At 38.2% G+C, this 22,806-nt stretch overlaps 2 protein-coding genes across 8 annotated transcripts in view; one reads left to right on the top strand and one right to left on the bottom strand.

The window, feature by feature from the left end:
- The window catches only part of LOC129119329 (solute carrier organic anion transporter family member 1A2-like), a 42,437-nt gene extending 23,525 nt beyond the window's left edge, over positions 1-18,912 (bottom strand). The window contains exons 1-5 of one of the 6 annotated variants that reach the window (XM_077178096.1): positions 18,779-18,912; positions 7,901-8,037; positions 5,858-5,921; positions 3,117-3,162; positions 269-355 (exon numbers count right to left, since the gene is read on the bottom strand). Coding sequence is in view for 5 of the 6 variants with exons in the window: in XM_077178092.1 (XP_077034207.1) it covers positions 3,117-3,140 (24 nt within the window). In the remaining variant the exon portion in view is untranslated. Of the gene's footprint in view, positions 1-268; positions 356-3,116; positions 3,163-3,272; positions 3,484-5,857; positions 5,922-7,900; positions 8,038-17,763; positions 17,897-18,778 lie in introns of those variants that run through there. The other 5 variants (XM_077178092.1, XM_077178093.1, XM_077178094.1 and 2 more) reach the window with 5 other exon arrangements.
- On the top strand, positions 4,318-9,926 carry IAPP (islet amyloid polypeptide). 2 transcript variants are annotated; one of them, XM_054632296.2, is made up of 6 exons: positions 4,342-4,407; positions 4,528-4,682; positions 4,773-4,858; positions 5,084-5,180; positions 5,317-5,451; positions 9,473-9,926. In XM_054632296.2, exons 3-6 carry the CDS (start codon positions 4,846-4,848, stop codon positions 9,660-9,662), a joined length of 435 nt encoding a protein of 144 aa, XP_054488271.1. In that variant the 5' UTR covers positions 4,342-4,407; positions 4,528-4,682; positions 4,773-4,845; the 3' UTR covers positions 9,663-9,926. The 2 variants fall into 2 exon arrangements, with proteins under 2 accessions (XP_077034214.1, XP_054488271.1); XM_077178099.1 differs by lacking the exon at positions 4,773-4,858 and having other exon boundaries at positions 4,318-4,682.
- Positions 18,913-22,806: the final 3,894 nt, after the last annotated feature.

The raw sequence follows: 22,806 nt of genomic DNA, 5'->3' as shown, positions 1-22,806 counted from the left end.
TTGAGGGATTCCCAGCTACAGGCACTGATTCAGCACAGGCTGCTGAGCTCATTCTCACAGCAATCATTAGTCCTTGCAGGCTACGTCATTGCCCTGTCAATGGCATGAGCTGAGTAACAAAATACATCATAAAAGTTGGTTTAAAATACTCCTGACTACCTAAATTACTCCTTTTCATTTGCTCATCAATCCCATGGATGGACACTGTTTATTTCTGAATCATCTTTTTTTCCTCTGGGGGAGAAATGAGTAACTTTCCACCTCTTACCTCTCAGCTGCTTCTTACATATTTCTTCCTCAGGTTTAACATCACTTTTGGGATCAACAGGAACAGCTCTTTGTATTTTTATCAGCACTGGAATGGCCCACATGCAGCAGGGGTAACAAAGAAAGTTGTGCTAGCAAAAGCATATTTGATAAAACACTATTTGAACAAAGCAGTTACAGCTTAAGTGCTAACAGTAGAAAATCCCAATTCCACACATACCAGAAAGTACAAACATTGTGGTATTCAACAACACAGCACCAAGCAAGAAATACTGGGAAGAGAGCATTATAGCCAAAATTTTCAGGCTTTGCCATCCAAATGTAAAAATTTAGGGAGCAACCAAGGTTCCTATCCTTATCACTTGTCTAGAGTGATTTTACACTACCTCTGATGTTCCACATAGTTTTTAGTTCACATAATTCACAGAATGACTAGGTTGGAAGAGACCAACTAGTTACAATAGTGCTGCAATAGTGTCCTGATAGCCAGGACAATCCTAGATATTTTAGGACTTATAAAATGACAGCAGAAACCTGATTTACTCTTACAATTTCAGATTTGGCCATATAGGGTACTTTGACTTTTTCAGAGGTGTTGGCACTATAAATGAAACCTCTTTTTTATGCTTAACTTTTTGGTTTTATGATTTTTTTTTGCTTTACTTTTGCAGCTTAATTAAAAAAGATTGAAAAGGCTACTAAAATGGCTAAAAAACAATTGCATTAAACATTGTGCTCAGCTCACATAGCAGCTACAAGCTGTGACACAGGCACAGCTCTGTGTCATTACTGGGAATGTTTACACTGGTAATGCTGCTGCTGCTCTAATTGCTGGTTTATTCCAAAAACTGAAATAAGTATTGAAATAGTTGAAATTTAAATTGCAAGTTAATGACTAAACCTTTCCTTTCTCCATTTTGGTACAACAGGCCAACTAATTCACGAGTTATTCCCACACTTCCAGCTCCTGGTAACTGAGCAACAGGTTAATTTACTGGAGACCTCTGCTTCACACAGCTGTGCAGCAGCTGGGGAAGTGCCTGCACCAGGGAATGTGTCTCTGACACTCCCAAATGGGGGAGACACATCCATTAGCAAGAGTCTTAACGTGTCTTATTAATGTTTTTAAGCAAATGTAGAAGTCAGCCATTAAAAGTGGGAACCATCTGCCCAGCAGGTGCCAAAAGCAGCCTAAGAAAAAGATGTAAGAAAGAGGGAGACAGCCTTCAATCTCTCTCAGTAAGAGAGTTGAAGCACTCCTGGTGAAATTAATTTAATTTGCATTTAGGCACCCACAATGTAAATATCTGCACCTGAGGAGTCACCCAAGGCTGCTTTTGTAGGCAGGAAGGATAAACAGGCACAGACATCTAGGCTGGTTTAGACTTCTGCATAGAAAACAGGTTCTAGGATGGTCTCTGCTCACCTGGCATTGAGTGACACAGGTCCCACATGTCCTGAGGGGGACAGGGGAACAGGAGACCCTTGAGACAAGGCTGCTCCCTGTTCCTCTGCTGCCAGTGCAGAGCATGGGCAGCATTTTGCAGTTCCAGACACTGTGTAGGCAGCTTCCAGAAGGAATCAGGGAGCTGGGAAAGCATGTCTGCTGGGTTGTTTCTGAACCTCAGCTCTGGTATCACCCTCTTATAGGCACAATTCTTCAGACAAATCTTTGCATAAAGACTTAAACAGCAGTATAAATATCTAAAATTACCATTACTACTCAGAATAGAAGTGATCTCAGATTTCTTTAATAAGAACACTTGATTTTCTTTGATTCTCTTTTTGCTCAGGCTGATACAACACATGTCAGAGAACTCTATGTTGTCAACAGCTATATGTCGTCATGCAGAGGAATAAAGGGTTTTTTCTAAGATCAAGGTTAAGGAACTTTGTCAGTGGTAAAAATAGTTTTCCAACCACTCATTGAATGGCACTGACTGTAAAGTATTTCTTGCCTGCATCTTGAAATTCTAGTTATGAGCTGTTCTGCTGTCAAAGAGATTCCACAATTTAAAATTCCAATCCTGTTTGTGGAGGAAAACACTACTCCTGCTTAAGTGAACTTGTAGCAGGAGCTGCAAAACCTTACTTTTGTTAACTTTACATGTGACTAATTGCTGGAGAGACTTCTTGTTGACCCTGCCAAGATGCTGTGCAGCCCAGGAGGCTGGCAATGCTCCTGGGACATCATGAGCCCACTTTCATTTCCACAATGCACTCAAGAAGCAGCCTTTCTGTTCTTCTCTCAAAGCATTAGTGACTCCCCCCCAGTCTGCTTTGCAGGATAACTACAATTGGAATTTGAGATCAATATTTATTCGAAAATTGGTATTTTATTTCTCTCGAGCTATAGCTTGATTCAAGTTTGATAAAGAAACCACTCACTTAAATGTCTTAAAACAGAAGAGATTTTGAGTATTGAGTGAAGTCTTTTAAAATCTTAAACACAAATTTATCTATCCATTGTTTTTCAGGATTTGAAACAACATCTCTTGCACAGGCTGAGCATAAAGACCTCTGCTGAGTGTCAGTGGCACACAGATCTCTTTCCACCCAGGAAAAAGCATAATAAGGCATTTTCAAGTTCAACATCCAAACAGGGAAGATTGGCTGATGTCAATCCCCAGGCAGAGTACCTGTATAATTGTTTTTCAGCACAATACACCCTCTGTAAAAGGGGTTTAATCATGCCTTCATTTCAGAGGAGTGAAACTGCCACAGTGAAATTAACACCAGAATGTTATTTCATCATAGTCAAATTCCACAGTGAGTCTTTGGAGAGATAAACTTGTTTCAGATGTGGCACAGAACTTACTGTCTTGGTGAAGATAAAATACTGCACTTACTTCTCTTACACTGGGACTGTCCATCCAGAGAGGGAAGAACAGGAACCTGGTGAAAAGAAGTATATGATCATATAAAAACAGAGAAAAAATATCCAGCAGTGGCACCCTTAAAAAAAAAAAAAAAAACCACAAAAACAAAAAACAACCACAACTCACCAAAAAACCCCAAAGCAACATCTACAACAATCAACAAAATATTTTGTCACTTTCTAGAGCCTCATTTGCAGACTGTTGTAATCAAGTTGAGAAGTTACTATCCCAGCTAAATATTCCTTCTGCATTCACCTCGAGTAGCCTGAAGTGAGCCAGCACTGGAACTTGAGCCATTGCAAGGAAAAGCTGTTACTACAGACTAAACCAACAAAGAAGGGGGTTTCCAGCTCAGGCAATGCTCTTGGCACTGTAGCAGCTCTGAACTCTGAATTTGTGTTCTTGGGGGTAGAAAAGATGCACATGGGAACTTCTTATCACACAGAACTTTTGCTCAGCTTTTGTGCCAGAACCTTATCCTTTATTAAAATTAAATACCTGTTTTCCAAAGGCATTGGAGTACCTAGCGAAACCTAAGGAAATAGAGGGTGAAAAAATTGATTTGCCTAATTTCCACTGAAATCAGAGCTAAATGGTTCTAATCTGTATCCTTGAAAAGCTGCAATTAGGTAATCCATTGACACTGAATTTAGTCTATTAAAAGCTGTACATTTTTCCCTGAACCATACTCAATGCATACTAGAGAAATTAATTTCCACAGGTAGTTTTATTCTGACATTTCCTGGCTTTTCAACTCTAGTCTTTGCCTCCTGAAAAGTATTGATTGACTCAATTTTCACACACGACAAAGAATCCACCTGTGTTAGTAAAACATGAGATTTTACATTCATAGTGACAGAATTTTCATTCACATTTAGACCTGACTGTAAAATGTACATGATTTCTACCATGTTACCCTGAATGAGAACTCTAGCTGTCAATTTAAACAACTTTCACTCTTTTCTTATTCGTCGTACAGCTTCTCTCCCTTCAGACACCTTTTCCTCCTGATCTATATTCTGCAGCAAACCTCCACATTTTTAACTCTTCCATCTTTCCTGAAATATGTTTTCCTGCATTTCAATTACCAGTGGCCTGGAGTTTCATTTGCTCTGTAACTTTTGTTACCTTATTTAGCCCTCGAAAACACCCACAGGGAATATTACCTCAGCAGCTCATCAGAGCTGTAAAACTGAGGCTACATTTGTGATGTGCAGGATGCTACTGCAGCACCTTCAGCAGGGCATTCTGCACAGCCCAGGTGAATATTTCCTGATGCTCTAGTGCAATAATGACCCACCTGCCTCTGCTCCTCTCTGGGGCACTTTCTGTCTACAGGCACTGGAACTAACGACAGTCTCTCTGTGCTGCCTGATGTCAGAGCTGAGAAAGGTGTCAAGGATATATAAGAGGCAGAAAGGAAGAGGGAAAAGGATCCTCCAGAGCTAGGTGCAAGCGTGGAATTGTTGCATGCACACTTCTTGCTAACCCAGAGGGCTCGCTGGCTTCTCCAGTTGGATCTGTGGCCACAAAAAGGTAAATAATTTCCCTTTTCTCTTACTTTAGCTGCAGTGCAACAGATGTGCTTTAAAAAGCACAATATTATTAATCAAGAGCATTTTTCAGGTAAAGGCAACTAAGACAACTTTAAAGTAAACTGCACTGGGGACCAGAATTTGAGACTGGGAAGTGTCAGGAAATGCAAACCAGAGGTAAGGGATAGGATTGAAACTACTGGGTGAAAAATGAGCATTTATTCCTGAGAGCTGTATTTCTGAGACTGAGTTGTGTCACTAAACTTGAGGGGATCATTTTTCTCACTCCAGCCAGTGAAAAAGACTAGCTGATCTTGATTTAGAACAGAATGGGCATCAATAACAGGACATGCTGGGGAGTATTTGGGTCAGCTTTCAGTTTTGAATCATTGTTCTTTGCAGAAAGTTTGGCAGGAAAGATGTGCAACCTAAAGCTGACAGTTTTCTTCATTGCACTTTCTGTCACTCTGAGCTGTTTGGAAGCTACACCTATTGAGAGGTGAGTAACAAATAATCATGTTTATTTCCCTTTAGGGAAATAAACATGATTATTTGCGTGAGTTGCTTTTGCTTTCATGTCTCAAATATTATAAAAATAGAGTTATTCAAGCTCACTGTTTTATTGTTGCTCAAAGATTACTGTCTGTGGCTGATGATCTATCTGATGGTACTTCCAAGAGACAAGGATGGATGTTGCCTGTAATGTCACAGAATACACTCCCAGGACTTAGTGAGGAGATGCCAGAACAACCAGCAGCAAAGACAAAAAGGTATTGATTTTCCCTTGTTTCTTCCAGCCATATCAGATTGAACCACGGACCAAACTTTGTCCCAGTGATATTCTGCTACTTGAGAGACTTCAGCTGTTTTTCTCAAAAAAATATTTTTATTATTAATTATATTATTATTATATATTTTAATTATTACTTTTATTTATATTATTAATTATTTCATTATTAAAATACTAAATATTTCTAACTAGATAGAGTTTACTAATACTAAAATACTTCTGCTAAATAGAGGTTGCCTGTAAGCATAAAGATTAGCTTTTCTGTAACATAAACATCAAAGCATTCAGGGTAGAAAGTGAAATCCAGGGACAAAGTTACAAATCATTTCATTGCTTTGCAATTATAACACTTTCATAAATTACAAAGGCTGAAAATACTACATTACCTTGAGAAGAAAGGTGTATTTTGAAAGTGCCTTCCTTTTTAAAAAATTTGTCAGATTTCCAAGCCTGAAGAGGGAAAGAAAAAGAAAACATACCCTTCTTAATAATACTACTGCTCTGCTAGAATGGAATTATTTTAGAGCATAAATGCTTTCAGTAATTAAGCAAATTTTAAATCACAGAATGAAACATTAATTTAATTAATCACGGGAAGAAGGAAAAGAAGAAATTGGTTCTGATAGAATTTTACTTGTCTGAAACACATTCTCATTTATAAATTAATAAATTCAATTTCAGGCAACTTTTTAATGAATAAAAACCATTTCAAGATTTATTAGCAATTTTTACTAAAAGATAAGCAGCACTGAACTATTCCACTTTTCACAGAATCATCAAGGTGGGAAGAAAGCTTCAAGTTCATCTAGTTTTGTCAGGCTTTTGAGTGAATTTCTTTCAATGTCAATTCTGTTATAGATTAATTCAGTAAATACATATATATATATATGTTACCTGTTCCTCTCTCTCTTTGAATATATATTTTAAAAATACTATTATATGAAAAATTTTATACTGTCAAAAGTATTTTTATAACAGAGATGAAGTTCTCACATTTTTACAGCTATCACTTAAAAATAAATACAAACCTCCCCAAAACAACTGTAATATTCAAACACAAGGCATCACCTTGAGGAGCGTGGTGTGCCTTATCTGCTTTTCTGGGGCCTGGAACCATCTCTCACTGGGGAATTGTCTCCTGGCAGCAAATATTCATTTAAAGCTAAAGGGCTGGTGGGTTCAGCCAGGCTGGACCTGAGATAGAAACCCAGCAGCTTCAGGAAGAGCTGGAGTTTTCAAGTTGATTTTGTAGCTTTAATGGAAAAGAGAATTCTGTCTCCACAAACAAAGCAGGATCTCTGGGAAAACCAGCTGCGGTTGGAACCTTGTATGTTAAAGGCTTGACAAAACCAGTAGAAAGTCAATTAGAGGTTATATAAAGCCCTGTCCAACAATTTTCTTTTAATGCAATTACACATTTAAAATATTAATTGCTAAAAAATTGCTGCATATCTACTAATAAAGAACCAGTATAATACAGACATTCCTTTCACAGCTCAATTCCACTTGGTTTCTCAGATCAACACAAATAACTTCAAAGGTTATATGACATTTTAGATGATAGATTTAATAATCAGTAAGCAAAGAAGCATATCGGTAACTTCTCAGAGCTTGAAACTGGGATATTGTTGCTCTTCACAGTAAATTTTAGCCACAAACTGGTGTCCAACTCATGCCATATCAGCATGAAGAAGTCCAATAAAATAAGCAGTAACTCAGTAGGCAATCTCAGCTAGCAAGTATTTCTGTCTGAAGGAACAACACAGCAGTCTAAGGAACAAATTTGATAAGCCAAGCTCTCTGAAGCTAACCATTTCATTACAATTAAAAAAAAAAAAACCCTCAGGCTACATAAATTTCACATGGAGTTCTGTAAATGGTCTGTTGGTTCAGATCATAAAATGTTATTTTTAGATACGGAGTCCTCCTTGGACACTCTTTTAAAGTATCATTCAACAAAGGATTCTCTCTCACCACAACAGATATTTCAAGTTGCTTCTTTGTTCCAAAAAAGATGTGGCAGTTTAGTCAGAGCTAAGTGCTAGAGACAGAGCTAAAAACCATCCTAAGTGGTTTTGCTGCCTGTCACCATTATATTTTCAGAAAAATCCCTTCACCAGGATTTCTTTTCCTGGGAAGCTGGGAAGCTTTAGCTTCTCCCTGTTTTGCTGCTTTGGAATGTGATTTGGAGATTGTTTATCCAATATGTAAATTGTTTTAATTTAATGACCAATCATGGTCCAGCTGTATCGAGGCTTGAGGAGTCACAGGTTTTTATTATTCATTCTTGTGAAGCCTTCTGATGTATTCTTTCTCTTTCTTTAGTATAGTTTTAGTATAGCATTCTTTAATATAATATAATATCATATAATATCATAAAATAATAAATCAGCCTCCTGAGAACTTGGAGTCAGATTCTCATCTCTCACCTCGTCCTGGGGACCCTCACAAACACCACAGGTACCTCTCACGAGATGTGGTGCAGATGGGAGAAAGCCTTGGGGGTTAGCCCACTTGGTCTGGACTGGAATATTACCAGTCCCTTCAGGGAGAGCAGGGTATGATTCTGTGGAAACATGAGAACTAAATGAATGTTAGTGATCACCATTATGTTAGTAATCCTCATGATATCAGCAAGAGCTCTAAATAGATTTAGAAGTTCAGCTGCAAGTTAAACATTTAGTCATTGCTTTCACTTAGTGTCTTACCTATACTATCATTACAGGTTTTCTGGCTGTCATAAACTGCTGTGCAGGATATCAATAAAAACGGCATATGACTGTTCAGGTCTCTGCATTTGAATAACCCCCATCATTAAAACTGACAATAGCACCCAGCACAAGGATTTTTTTCAGGCACAAAGTAGGTGGTGGGAAGATTCTAATGTTCCTGTATTTGTGCACACATTAAAAGAACTCCCACATTAGCAGAGCTGAAGTGGCTGTGAGAAGCAGCGCACACGATTATCACATTCATATTTTCTTAAAAATCCCTTCACCCAGGATTTTCCTCCTGGGAAGCTGAGAAGCCTCAGAGAAAAAAGAAAACAATAATTATCTGATTTGCTTCTCCTGTCTTTTGCTGCTTTGGAATGTGTTTGGAGATTGTTTATCCAACTGGTCATTTTTTCATTGGTTTTATGTGAATTGTTTTGACTCGGTGGCCAATCAGGGCCAAGCTGTGTAAGGGTTCTGGAAAGAATCACGAGTTTTCATTATTATCTTTTTAGCCTTCAGTAAGTATCCTTTCTGTATTCTTAAGTATAGCATTCTTTAATATAATATAGTATCATAAACAATAAATTAACCTTCTGAGAACATGGAGCCATGTGGGAATCCATAAAATCAAAGGGTTTTGGGAAATCTGAAAAAGGCAGGCCTCAGAGACAGCAGAACTGTGATTGGAGCTAAGCAGTAGCCATGAGATAGGTGAGCAGAAAAATTATGTGAAATGTAGAAAAGTAAGGACAAATAGAACAATAGTCTGTGTATTAACGCTTGTCTGGAATAACTCCCTAAGCTACAGAAAAGTTTATCTAGCAAGATATTAGGAAGCTTTAAGCTTAATAATGGAGCTCTGTGCATTGTATTTTAAGGCTTACAAGCAGGTATTTTATTTGAAATAAGCAAGCATTGTTTAACCAAAGGTACGTGTGCTTATAGTGGTTGGATGGAACTACTGTCAATGTGCTTTTGCTTTGTGTGATTGGTCAAAAAACTTTTAAAGTGAGTTGTAACATTAAGTTCTTTGTCTGCTGCCTGGGATGTGAGCTGCTGGCATCTTCCTATTGTCATAACCATGTAATGAGGCTGATGCTGGAAAATAAAACAGCTCAAGGCACGTTCCTCAGCAGTCCCATCCTGTTTGTGATTTGTGCACAGGCCCTGACTGGCAATAGAGTCAGATTCATCATTTCTCCCTTCATCTGGGGGGAACACAAATCCACCACTCCATTGCTCATCCCTTGGCTTAACCCTGGCTCTCTGTGCCCACCCTGGCAGCCACCAGCTGGAGAAGAGGAAGTGCAACACAGCCACATGCGTGACCCAGCGCCTGGCCGATTTCCTGGTGCGCTCCAGCGGCAGCGTGGGCGCCCTGTACCCCCCCACCAACGTGGGCTCCAACACCTACGGCAAGAGGGACACGCCAGGGCTGCCAGGCACACAGCCCCACAGCCATGCACTGCTCTAGGGCCTGCTGAGAAGTTCACTTTTTAATGTGTCAACAACCTCTTGGTGGTTTGTTACTAGTACAGTCTTAGCAGTGCCTTGTTTTCTCTGTGTGGTTGGTTTATGTTCACCATTCTGCTGTGCTGCTCTTTCAACTCCATTAGAGCTCCAGAAATCTGCTTGGGAAATCCCTTTGTAAAAATTCACCATGAAAATAAATGGAAAAGTAATTGCAACAAGGTTTTTTTAATCATTATTATTATTATTAAAAGGATGAAAAAATAAACCATGATGTGTATGTCTTTATGAAGTTCCTAATTAAAGAACAACCAATGCTCTTAATTAAACAAGAACAAAATCATCAACAACAAATATGTCCTTAATAAAGAACAACAAGTATCAGAATAGTAGCAAAAGTGATGTCCTAATGAAAGTAAAACAGAGGAATCTTCTGGTTCTGAAAGATCTACAGCATCTTGTTTTGTACAGCTGCAGGAACAGCTAGATGAGGAAAGATGCTGCATTGTGGACCATGATCATGCAATTAATGCAATTTCCTGACTGCTCTGTGTTCACTGTAACTTATGCAATAAGCAAAGAAACTGGTCTTGCAGCACAGACTTCTGTGCCTGCTTTAAGGATTTGCAGTTCTTATGTAAAGATGGTATCAGTAAAATGTAAGCATAATGAGTATGAGTGCTTTTAAATATGACTAAGATAAAGCTCTGATAACAATCTAGCAGAAACTCCAGTCCCTGGGTATTCCTTTCCTTGAACCAGAGTAACAAAGGGAAAAGAAAAAAAGCAATGAGTAGTTCAAGAACCAAAATGCTTCATAGAAACTCAGTAATTTTTTCCACTGGCATACTTACATTGCTACCAAAATCCAGGGAAAATATTTCACAGATGGGCAGACCTCAATGAGAATCTGACAGTGTTATTTTCTCCTATCTCAGCCCAGGATCAGTGCAGGCTTAAAAAACATTAAAATCATTTAAATTCTTAAGCAAATTTTCATAGAGGTGACATCCTATTTCCCAGAAATGCCTGGTTTGCACTTCCTCATTGTCATCTGGAAAATATTATTGTCCAATTATGAAAAACATTCAGCAGAACCTTAGTTCTGGAGAGGCAAATTAAAGTCTACTTACTGCCTTCAACTGGCGTGTTTCTGTTTTAAAGTATACCTCCAAATAGAAACATTTTTGCTGAATTTAATGTTAAATGGGATATTCACTTCATTTCACAAAAAAACCATGGAAATAAAAATTACTGCACAGGATTCCTACTGTAAAAGTGTTACTAATTACTCTCTTTTATTGAGGAAAGTTTCAACCTTCATTAGTGTTCTAATCAATTATATCAATCCTGAATTTTATTGAGAAAACCATTTATATGGTATTAAAGTTGTCTAATGTTTCTGCCAGTTTGAGATGCTTTCCGTCCCAGTTACTTTTGAGTTATGTTGCACACACACTGTGTGCTTAATTTGTGTTTCAGTCAGAATATCCATGTTCCAGAACACAAAGAATGTGAGAGAAGGGTTCTGAAGTGTCACTGTGACACTGTTGGTGCAGAGGAACCACCAAGTGGAGCCTTCCCTGGGGGTGGATGCTGATGCCTGGCTGATCCCAGCCTGGAATTTGGGCAAAGCTTTTGTATTTTCAGCCACCATTAGACAAACCCAGCAAAGCTCAGGCTGCCCATGCACAGGGCCAGTGCAACTGGGGACATCAATTTCTGCCTTCTGCACTCCTGAATCTGCTGGATTGGATACTAGCATCTGTTTCACATGGCCAAACTCTTCCAGAAACACTGAAGGATGGAACTCTATCCCAAATTCAGTGAAAGCACAGAGAGAGAGAAGAGGGGACCATCTCACCTGTCCCCAGCGCCTGTGTCTAACCAGCTGTCAGTGCTCTCCTGCTATTTGGTGGAAGAAGAAGCTTCTTCCAATTCATCCCAGCTTAGACATCTATTTTAGGATGGGATTAATCACTCCTGAAGTGCCTCTATTTCTTCCTCGGTGATAGTGTCTAGACAATTAGCTGAAAACGAGCACTTAACTTTCAGATAGCTGGAGTTAGGCGACAGGAATCTCATCTGCATTTGGTATCAACTGCTCAAACTAAAATCAAAGGGAAAAAATTAGGTAAAAAAAACCCCACACCACCAACACCCCAGACTCCAAACCACCTTTTACTTTGAGCTATGTTAGTTAATTCATCAGTCAGAGCAGCTTGAGAAACTCCCCCAGATTCCCTGGAGAACACAGCTCTGCTCCCCTTCCTCTGAGAAGAAGGATCTAGCCATAACAAGCCTGGATACAAGCACAGTCCTGAGCAAATGAGCCAGGAAAAGAAGGGATTGAAAAAATACAAATTAATAATTAATTTATAAAATAAAAAATAATGTTAATAATAATAATTTCTTAAATTATTAAGAAAGTAATTATTAATTAATTAATACTAAGCATTTAAGCATTGCTTCATCAGCTCTGCAAACAGCATAACCAGAATTTTGAGAATATTTAAGAAAAAAAATAAGTGCCTTTGTGCATTTTTTAAAATCCCAGTATGTATTTCTCAGCTTCCTCAGGGATATAAATATTACTTGAGAATTCAGCCTTACATAGCTTGGGTTCTTTTTCAACTCATCTTTCAGAGAACATTTAAGCAAACAAAAAATGCAAAAGAAGAAAATTAAGAATACAGACAACGTGATAAACATGGCTATATTCCCTTTAAAAAACTAAAAATACTAAACCTCTGCTTTTTAGTATGTTCTATGAAGTTGTGTTTGAAAACAAACCAGAATAAGGACATAACATTGAATTTCATTAAATGAGAAGGGGAAGAGTAAAAGTCACCAAACAAGCAAAAGGATTGTTAAAAAAAAAGATTGTAGGAACATGAAGAATGTTATAAATGGACTAGTGGGCCCTAGGGCCTAATATTTCTTAGGAACTATGACAGCTTCATAAAAGACAGGATTTATATTTTCTCATGATGAACAGAGTTGAGGAAAGGAATTTATTTCACTTGTAAAAGCTTAGGCTAAAACTAAGAAAGCACACAATATTCATGAAGCATAAAATATATTTTACTGAACGCAAATTTGGAATTAATAGTTTCAATTTCTATTCAAGAAATTTTTCAAATAAATAAGTCTCTTGATGAGAGTTTTAAACACTAGGCTGACAAAGCTTCCATTTATTGGGATGCTTTAATTTAACAGAATTAGTTATTAGAAAGTCTGAATTTTACTGAATGGCTTTCACTATTTGAAAGGTAATATATTGATACCCTGAATAAAATCCTTTTCCTGTACTGGATATCTTTAGCAGCTGCCATCTTCAGCCTCCAGATTTATGCTGGCTTTGAGCCAAGGAGCTCATTTACAAATACAGCTTGGCAGGTGCGGTGGACTCTTTGATCCCAGTTACAAGGTTTTTTTACAATTTTACAATTTTTACAATTTTAAAATTTTAAAATTTTACAATTTTCTTGTCTGAGCTGGTTATCCCACAGAACAGGGACAGCTCTGCATCCTCCTGCAGTGCAATGAGCAAAAAGCTGGGTTTAGGAATGGCACATATCTCCCTGCCCTACACAGAGTAATGGCTGAAGTTACACAAAACTGAATCTCTCCATGGGATGTGACAACTTCTGTCCAAATCATCCTGCTCTGTTTTTCTTTATCTCTGGTTTCCCACACTCAGAAAAAATCCCACACTGAAAAACAAAATATTTTTGTGGGGCTGTGTAAGGCTCCAGAGCCAGACTCAAACTCAGAGCTGAATTCACCATTTAAACTCAGCTTCTGTTTAGGAACACAAATCTAGATGCTCTAGTTTTCCTTAAAACTTTAGACAAATTGGTTTCCAGCTACAATTGCAATTAAAACTATTTATCCTTTAGTAGATTCAGTTAAGAATTCTTTCTCTAACTAAAACCCATCTTAAAATCTTAACCAAAAAAAAAATCTTAAAATGTTAACAAAAAAGCCTCAAACTAGGAATCATACATGCCATGAATACTAAAAGTCATGTCATCAAGAGCTCACTAAAGAACAAGGCAGTGATGATAAAACAATAGTTATAATTGCTGATCATTGTGCAAAAAATTATCTCCTTGAATGCTAAAACATCTGAATAAAAAGAAAAACTCAAGTGCATTTTAATCCTAACAATAGGGCTCACTTGAGTAACAATCATACCATAAAGTCACTTTTTCCTAGAAATGCTTTTAAAAATACAATAGGTTTAATCATTAAAATTAAGAATCTTAGATCTTTCCATACTATAATAACTTTTTTCCTCTCCACCTTACAAGACTCTCTTTGATCCTGCATTGGAGACAATGAAACTGTTTCTTGTAGGCTCATTTACAATATCCTTAATGTAAATAATTATAGCACAAGTAATCTAAGATCTGCTGTAGAACAACTAGTGGCATTTATTATTTTGCTTTTCAAAAGGGATTAATATCCTGGGATGCATCAAAATAATTGGAGTTATAATAAATAAGTCATTACCCAAGTGAATTTAAATAGCTGAAATTAACTTTAAATGAAGTGCTCCTCGATAGGATTACAATAGCATTAAACCCAGAACGTGCTTATTATTATTTACACTCCCAACAGAGGCAGATCAGGTTTTTTCAAACAGAACCAGTCCTTATTCATTGAGCAGCCCCTTTGGAAGGAGCCAAAGTGGGACTTGCTTTCACTGGGGAAATTGTGCTAAAATTTCAGCAGCCTGTGATTGAAGGTCAGTCCAGCACTGAGGAAGCTGAGCTGTTAACTCTCAGAATATGGGGCATTTTTAAATATCATTCATTTTAAATATCATTCTGTGTTACATGTCAAACTAGCCATGTAACAGAGAAAAGGATTTTTTGTAATTTGTCTATTTGCTTGTTTTACAGAAGGAAGAAAGAAAAGGGTGATGAAACTAGAGGAGGGGATACATAATGTTAAGGTTGAAAAATACACAAATTTGTTGTCCATGATCAGTAAGCAACTGGCAGAAATTTTCTTATTTCTAAATTGCCTGCTGCACTATGGTACAGGAAGGAGAGAGGAAAAACCAAGATTGTGGGGCAGAGTATTCTTTGTCTCAGAAAAAATACAAATCTGAAGCAGCCTCATACAGGAGGGGATGGTCAAGAGAACCTTCAGAGGAAAGATTTTTTTCCTTTTTTTCCTCTCCCCTTCTTATTTTGGGAAAGTTTGAAGGGAGGAGAGAATCAGTGAACTAAACATTGCTGTGAAAAGAGCAGAGCACAGACAGGAAGAGATAACAGAATGCTTTCTAAATCTGCACACAGGCCCAGCTTCACACAGACTCTCAGTCACAAAAACAGCCTGACCTGAATTTACAACTCAAGCACAAACAACATGGATTCATCTAGTGACCAACATGGCACAAAAGAGTTTTCCAACACTGAGGCCAAAAACAAAAGAAGAGGGTGAACACAATTTTGTTGCTTAAAAACAAAATTTTTGGCTAAAAGTCACAGAGACTTTCAGGCTTGTATCAGAGTTTTCAGCCTTAATGAATCTGTACACTCCTACAAAAGCATTCTACCACATGTTCAGGCAGGTATTTCATAATTCCTTTAACAAACTGGAGGGCACATATTTCTGGTGTGATTTCTTATAAAAGTAATAATTATGTTAAGATCACTATCAAGCCATGCAGTACAAATCAGAATCATGGGTTATCCTGAGTTGGAAGGGACTCACAAGGATCACTTGAGTCCAACTCCTGGACCTGCACAGGGCAGCTCCAAGAATCCCAGAGCATTTTCCACATGCTTCTTTCTACAAAACCTGGCTAGAATAAAACACTTGTAAACGAGGAAAAAACTTGAGTCAATTTAAAGCCCCAAAGCAGAGTGATTTCAGCTCCCTTGCATCACTAAGAAAAGCAAACCTGACATTTGTGGGAGTTCTGCAGCAAAAGGACCTTGGCCCTCAGACACTTCCTGCACACCCTTGTACATCTGTGTGCATGCACAGGGTTAAACACAGCACAGCACAAAATCCTGCAGCTTCAGGCAAATAGGAATCCCCTCTTTGCATTTCATTTGTGGGAAAACACACTGAAGTTCCCAGGTTCTGCTGGGCCTCAGCTGACTAACCCAACATTTTATTATTTATAAATAATAAATAAAAATATTATTTTATAATAAATATTTTAAAATATTATTTTATTTATTATTGTTTAATAATAAAAATAAAACTTATTGTTTATAAATAATAAATTTCGAAAACTCTGCCAGAACTAATATTAAAATTTATTTTATATATTTTTGACAAATTCTACGATCAGTGCCAAAAAAATAAGAATATCAGAAGAGTTTTAAAGCAGGATGCATGTTATTTCCTGCTTTGGGAGATGGTGAAGAGCAAGATAAGAATAATTTATTAATCTATCAATATCGTGATCACTGGCCTTGCAGGTAAAGTAGGAAAAAATGAAGGATAACATGATTCAACTCAGGAGACACCTAATCAGCAGCCTGGAAAATATGCCAGAGATGAAGTGAAAACAGAGAACAGCTAAGGTAAAGGGATGTCTATGGGTGGTAGAGCAAACTTTGGCATTTTTGAGACCAAAATACATCTCAGGGGCTCACCAGATGAAGAAATAACTCTTGGGTCTGACTCTCAGGGCTCAAAGAAGAGCATAAGCTTTGGACAGGTTTTCTACACAGGAACTAGCTTAATTCTAGAGGTGAAAATCTCATTTTCTTCATTCAATCTTCATATTAGGTAACAAGTTTAAGTAAAGGCTGCAGGATTTAGCCTACCGCTGCTAAACATTTACAGAAAGAATCAAGACTGTGCATGTTTAAAGAAATTGTTTTCTTTACCCTCAATTCAGCATGGCAAGAAAGTGACACAAGTGACATCAACCAATGGCCATAAATGTCACTGCTTGTATATTACACCATATTTACTGATATATCCTGGAAGGGACTGGAGATTGGGTGGGTGACTAATGCTTAGGGTATAAATTGCTGAGAGGAGAAAACCAAATATAACTGTGAACTTCCTCCTCACACAAACACATCTGTCACATTCTGATAATATGAACTGCAGCTCTAATCAAAACTGAGCTGAACAATGGATTTTAATCCAGATATCTGCATCCAGTGCATGTTCCCTCACCAAGTAAGACTCCTGAGTGTGTTGGGTTGTATTTCCACAGAATTAAAGAATTACAGAACTAGCATTAATCTCCGTGGCATCAGCTTCTCTTGTGTCTGCCATGTCCCATAAAATCTCTTTTTTCCCCTCAAAGTTTGCATAATATCTGATGACTGGGATCAAAATATCCATCAAAGGAGTTGCCACAGACTGTGAACTTGGTATTTTACAAGATGAGTGCCACTCTGTGCCTCACAATCTCTCTCTGAAATACCTGTTTGAAAATTCCCTGGTGTTTCAAACTGAAAAAGATAAGCTAAAGACCTACAGAAATTGTGTACCTGCCTCATCGTTTTCCATGGTGTTTCAGTCTCAAACCTAATAAACACTGCTTAATAAACACTGTTAATAAAGAAACACTGTGGCTGTAAGCAGGCAAGAATGTAGGTATAAAAGTTACAATGGTGCTGTGAATATGCTTATAAAGCTATTTTCTTTGGGTAAAATGTTTTGCTATCACTACCACCTTGGATTTTTAGAGTACTGTGGAATTCTTCTCTCAAAACAGCAAGTTTGATAGTGAAATTCACATAAATCTTCAGACTTTTCAAAGCAAAGCTGAGTACCAAAGTCACACACACCACATATCAGGCAATGTTTAAATACAAAGCCAGTCCCAACAAAGCCTGAGTGCACAAGCAAAAGATAAAGCAGGAATGTTTTCTCTAAGGGTATTTCACTGAATATCACCCATTATCATTCTGTTTAACCCTTTATTGCATCTGCTTGTGTCAGTCACTTATACACTCTTTAAACCTCTTTTATTTCCCTCCACTTTCTTTTATTGTATATACATATATAATATAAGTATAATGCTTTTACTTTTCGATGCATTATTTTTGCATTATTATTATGCACTTTTCAATGCTATTGCTGCAGCCACAGAGCATTTCCATTGCACTTACCTATGCTGTTCCAAATATGCAACAAATAGATGTAAGAGAGCTTTTCCTGCTGGAATTTTCCCTGCTCTTCTGGCCTGATGGGTTTCTCTTATGAGCTCTGAGAACTTCTCACACCCCAGATAGCTCAGCTACTCTGAATGGCATAAAATTAGTAGGATGGTTTTTGAGATAGTGTTGGAAACAGAAAAGGATTTAATAATAGAGAAAATAATAAAGACCTTATAGAGAAAACCTGAGTTAGGGGCAAGAGGTTTTTGCTCCTGCTAAAACACACCACAAAATTAATTTTTGTTGTTGTTGTTGTTCTTCTTCTTCTCTTTTTCTAGTGAATTACCTCAGTGGGACTTCTTGGCCTCTGTCTAATTGCACAGCCTCAGGTCCGAGCTGAAGTCTAAAAGGTCCTGTGACCTTTTTGTACTTTTGAACCTTTATGACATATTTGTACTAAATTGGGAGAGAAATTTTGGGGCTTTTTGCCTTTTTAAGCAGACAAAGAATAATTTATTTACTCAAAATTAACAGAGAGCACTTTCCTACACTGGCCCTGCAGCCTCTTGCCCCAATCCCTTCTAGAGAGCCATGGCCACTGTCCTGCTATGGTGCATCTCAGCACAGCCCTGCCATCTGAAATACATAAATCAGGGCCACCTGGAATAGCATCCTGCAGCTGCTGCTGCCCAGGGAATCACAGAAAACAGAGCTGGCCAGACTGGCTGCACACCTAAATACAATCACACAGCTGAATCCCCACACAAGTGAAATACAACCCAAAGGAAAGGAAAATAGCATTTTTCTAGTGAAACCCAGACCAGCATCGATTTCCACAAATGAGGCTCAGCCTGAGCTGCCCAGGGAATGATTGCCCTGAGCTGTGCTGTGACAGGAACATGAAAAGTCACTTCTGGTGGGACCCCAGTGCCCTTTTCACCTCCCCACTACCAAAACTGACCCCTTCCCCCCTTCTACCTCCACAGCAGCAGTTCCTCAGTGCAAGCCATGGGTCACCCACACTCACCCCTCCTCCAGCTGGCTCAGAACTGGCTGAGGAAGAGCTGCAGCCCCTCCTGAGGAAGAGCTGCAGTCCCTCACTGCCCCGAGTTCCTCCCTCCCTCCACACCCAGGTCCCCTCTCTCCAGCAGAGGAGCTCAGTGCTCCAGCTGCTCATCTCTCTTTCAAAGAAAACTTAGGAATAAAAGCAGCTGGGAGGCAGGAAAACGGCCAAGTTTGTTTGCCCTTGAAAGGAGGTGGTCACACACAGAGAAAGGCAAAATGTACAGAGAACTCCTGAGGAAATAAATCCACACTGCTATCTCCTCTGCATCAGTCACAAGCGGCACAAGCTGGGCAGTAAGAGACCATGGTCACAATCCTGAGGTACATTTCTTTTGTGCTTTTTCAACATGCAAAGGAAGCCCCAGCCTAAGGGCACACACATTGCCAAGAGGAAACACCTCACCCATGGGCCAGGGTTCCCTCTCACTGTGTGTAAAAGTCAAACTGAGAGTTTCACTTAGTGCCAGAAACCTCCTCAGAATATAATGGCAACTTCTATAAGCAGCAGGGTCAGCAAAGAAGGCTTGAAATAAGTTTCAGAGACAGAAACCATACATATATGTTTACATTTACAATAATACCCACAGGTGACTCCTGCAAGCCAGCAGGAGTGTATTTCTACAGAATGAAACTTTTGGGAAACAGAGAAGACAAGGGCTAAATACTTGCTGAACAGCAAAAATTTTTTTTTTCCTGAGGTCACCCTTAAAGTGTGAAAAGCAGAGCCAGAGAAGCCTGGTTACCCAGCACTTTCCCTTGAAAATCTCAGATGCTGGCAGTGCTGGAGGCTGTGAAGTGAAAGGCAGGGACAGCCCCACACTGTGAACCCTCTGGCTGAGGGGGAAAAACCTCCAGAGAAGGAGAGGAGGAAAAAAGCAGAGAAGGAAGCACATTTTAATTCTCAGCTTGCCTGTGCTTCATCTAGCAGGGCTCTGAGATACTCTTCCATTTTTGTGTAAGCAAATTGAATCATTAAGTTTTCTTACTTAACTAAGAATCTAGTCAATAACAGATTTGCTACAGGTCAAAGGACTGATTCCCTGAATGAAATACCAGCAATGAGAGTCAACATAACTGATTTAAAGGGTCAAGGTGTACTAAATACAATAACTCTACAGATTTTTGTATCTTATGGCTACAGTTTTCAGAGGGGCACAAACCAGCACAATTAGTGGAAAGGTTGAGCTGGGGAAGAGGAGGTAGGAAATTATCAAAATACCATCAAAACAAAAATAAAAGCCTCTGTGAATGTAAAAATAGGGGGAGAAAAAGGAAAGAAAGGGGAAAGAAAGAAAGAAAGAAAGAAAGAAAGGGGAAAGAAAGAAAGGGGAAAGAAAGAAAGGGGAAAGAAAGAAAGGGGAAAGAAAGAAAGGGGAAAGAAAGAAAGGGGAAAGAAAGAAAGGGGAAAGAAAGAAAGGGGAAAGAAAGAAAGGGGAAAGAAAGAAAGGGGAAAGAAAGAAAGGGGAAAGAAAGAAAGGGGAAAGAAAGAAAGGGGAAAGAAAGAAAGGGGAAAGAAAGAAAGGGGAAAAAGAAAAAAAAAAAGAAAAAATAGAAGGAAAAAAAAAAAAGAGAAGACAACAGCTACTCAGCCTGTCAAGAATCTCCTGAAGTGCCATTGAGATCAAACAGGAAGAAGGGCTGAAGGGTTCTCAATATTGTGATGTGCATCATTTCTGGGACATGTGAAGAATTAAAATACCTCCTAATATTGTTTAGGTTCAGAGCTTACATTAGGCATAGGAAAAGAAGGCAAAGAAGAAGAAAAAGCACTGGGCAATGAAATGCTAACAGAAGCTATATATAGCTCTTAATAGAAAGAAGAAAATCATATGAAAAGAAAGTGAGCTAGAGAAAGGAGAAATTAATATAGGGGAGAAAAAAAAGAAAAAGGAAAACAGGCTGAAATTTAGAACAGTAATCTAATTCTTCAGCACACAATCTGGAGAACAGAAAGATACCCCAGAGGCTGTTTTTGTACCCTGAATACCCACAGTAAGGGCAAGAAATTTAAACTGGACAAGACATTCAATTGATAAAGAAAGTGCTAATCAGAAAACTCATGAGCAATTAACTAAGGCAAAAAAAAAAAAAAAATCTATTCACACTGAGCTCTAGAAACAAACAAACAAACAAAAATGGTGTATGTAGTAGTCCGGTTCTACTGGAGTGGGTTTGGAAATAAATAGAAATATTTCTACCATGGCCCAGCATACATATTCCTCGGCCTTTCCTCACAGGAGCAGTGCTCCATCCTCTGATTCCCTTGGTGCCTCCCCTGGACTTGTTTCTGCTTTAGCAGGTGCTCCTTCCTCTTTCTATCCCCAAAACCATGAAAAATCTACATGATGCATCAGCACTCCTGCAACCCACCACTCTGACAGTCTGCAGTCCCTTGCTGCAACAAATACTGCAGTCACTTGCTGCAATTAATAAATAAATAAACTCTTTCCTGCCTGAGATTTGGAGCAGGATTCAGGCACCCAGGGTTCAGGCACTTGGGCTGCAGGACAGTAAGAAAATTTTCATCACTGAATGTATTAATATAATGATAATATCATTTATTATGATGTTTGATCTTCAGTTACCTTTGAGTAACCTTTTTCTAGAGATACACCTGGAATTTTAAGCCTCCAATCCATACAGTCAACAATAAGCAATTATTTGGTTTATATTGTTTTGTTAATACTTTTCAAATTTTCAGAAATAGTATCAGCATATTTAATTCATCAGCAGTACTGTCTGGCTATACACTTTATTGCTATACAATATGCTATATGCTTATTTTCTAACACAAACTATTTAAAAAATACTCCTGTGAATGTATGCTATGGTAAATCACATTTCTAAATTGACCTGTACTTAAACTGTGATGAAACTTTTATAAAATGTGAATACTTCTTCCTCTGAAAAATGTGATTATTAAGCAAGTGCCTTAGGGTGCCCAACAAAGTCAACAAGTGTTTTGCTTTTGCTTTAAGCCACACAATTCTCTTATTATTCTCTGCACTGAAAAGAACAGTGTTTGCTGTGTCAACATAGCAAATGTCCAACAGTAAATACTGGAGCATATGAAATAGCAGATTTATTTGTCAAAATACTTTTGGAGAGAAAGGCTTGTTTGTGGATGTGAAAAGACCAAGGGACACTTTCCAGTTTCTCACTTTTGGTGGTAATTTTAAAGAACAATACCTAAATCAGGTAAGCACTCTCAGAATCAGGTTGCAAAAGATGTGCTATTTAACACACTTGTATTTTTTTGAAAATAACATATTGAAAAGAAAGGAAGATTACAGACCATTTAAAACCAGAAATCTGTTCCTTGACTGTGTAAACGAAGGTGGCTTGCAGCCAGAAGAACTGTGATGCTTACATTCCTGACTCACTCCTTCATTTTGCCACCAGTAAATCCACAGGCATTCTGTGTTTACTGGAGAATCTTTTCCAAAAATTATAAAAAACAAATGTAAAAGTTGTCTTTTGAAAGAAGCTTTCTAAATGTGGATTTTGCAAAGTTAATGCCCATATTATTCATACTTACATAAGCCCCCATGTTCAGATCCCAACAAGGTGATTGTTAAGGTCAGGATTTTTCTGTCAAAAAATATTTTGATTTTAAAACTAGATGAACATATTTATAATTTCATGAATTCTGCCCAGAAGATAGGGTCATGCTGACCTTTTCAGAGAAATTATATGACAAAGGAGAAAGTGATCCTGATACCATCGTGCTACTGGGAAAAAAATCATGTTCCAAAAACTTCATCAAGTTCAACCTCTGATGCACCAGCAGAGTTAAATGATAGGAAAATGAATCATCAAAAGGGACTGATGGAAAAAATATTGCAGAAGAGTTTCTCCCTCTGCAAATGACAGAGAGAGAGAGAAAGGAGAGAGAGAAAGGAGAGAGAGAAAGGAGAGAGAGAAAGGAGAGAGAGAAAGGAGAGAGAGAAAGGAGAGAGAGAAAGGAGAGAGAGAAAGGAGAGAGAGAAA

This window comes from Agelaius phoeniceus, chromosome 5 (genome assembly GCF_051311805.1).
Source record: "Agelaius phoeniceus isolate bAgePho1 chromosome 5, bAgePho1.hap1, whole genome shotgun sequence".
In the NCBI taxonomy this organism is placed as follows: domain Eukaryota; kingdom Metazoa; phylum Chordata; class Aves; order Passeriformes; family Icteridae; genus Agelaius; species Agelaius phoeniceus.
Note: the sequence above shows the minus strand (reverse complement) of the source record. Positions and strands in the feature narration are given on the sequence as shown.

Excerpts from the sequence above, each read along its gene's own strand:
- IAPP (XM_054632296.2), top strand. Across the intron at positions 5,181-5,316 it reads GAAGCTACACCTATTGAGAG|ATTACTGTCTGTGGCTGATG; the intron begins GTGAGTAACAAA and ends TGTTGCTCAAAG. Across the intron at positions 5,452-9,472 it reads CCAGCAGCAAAGACAAAAAG|CCACCAGCTGGAGAAGAGGA; the intron begins GTATTGATTTTC and ends CCACCCTGGCAG.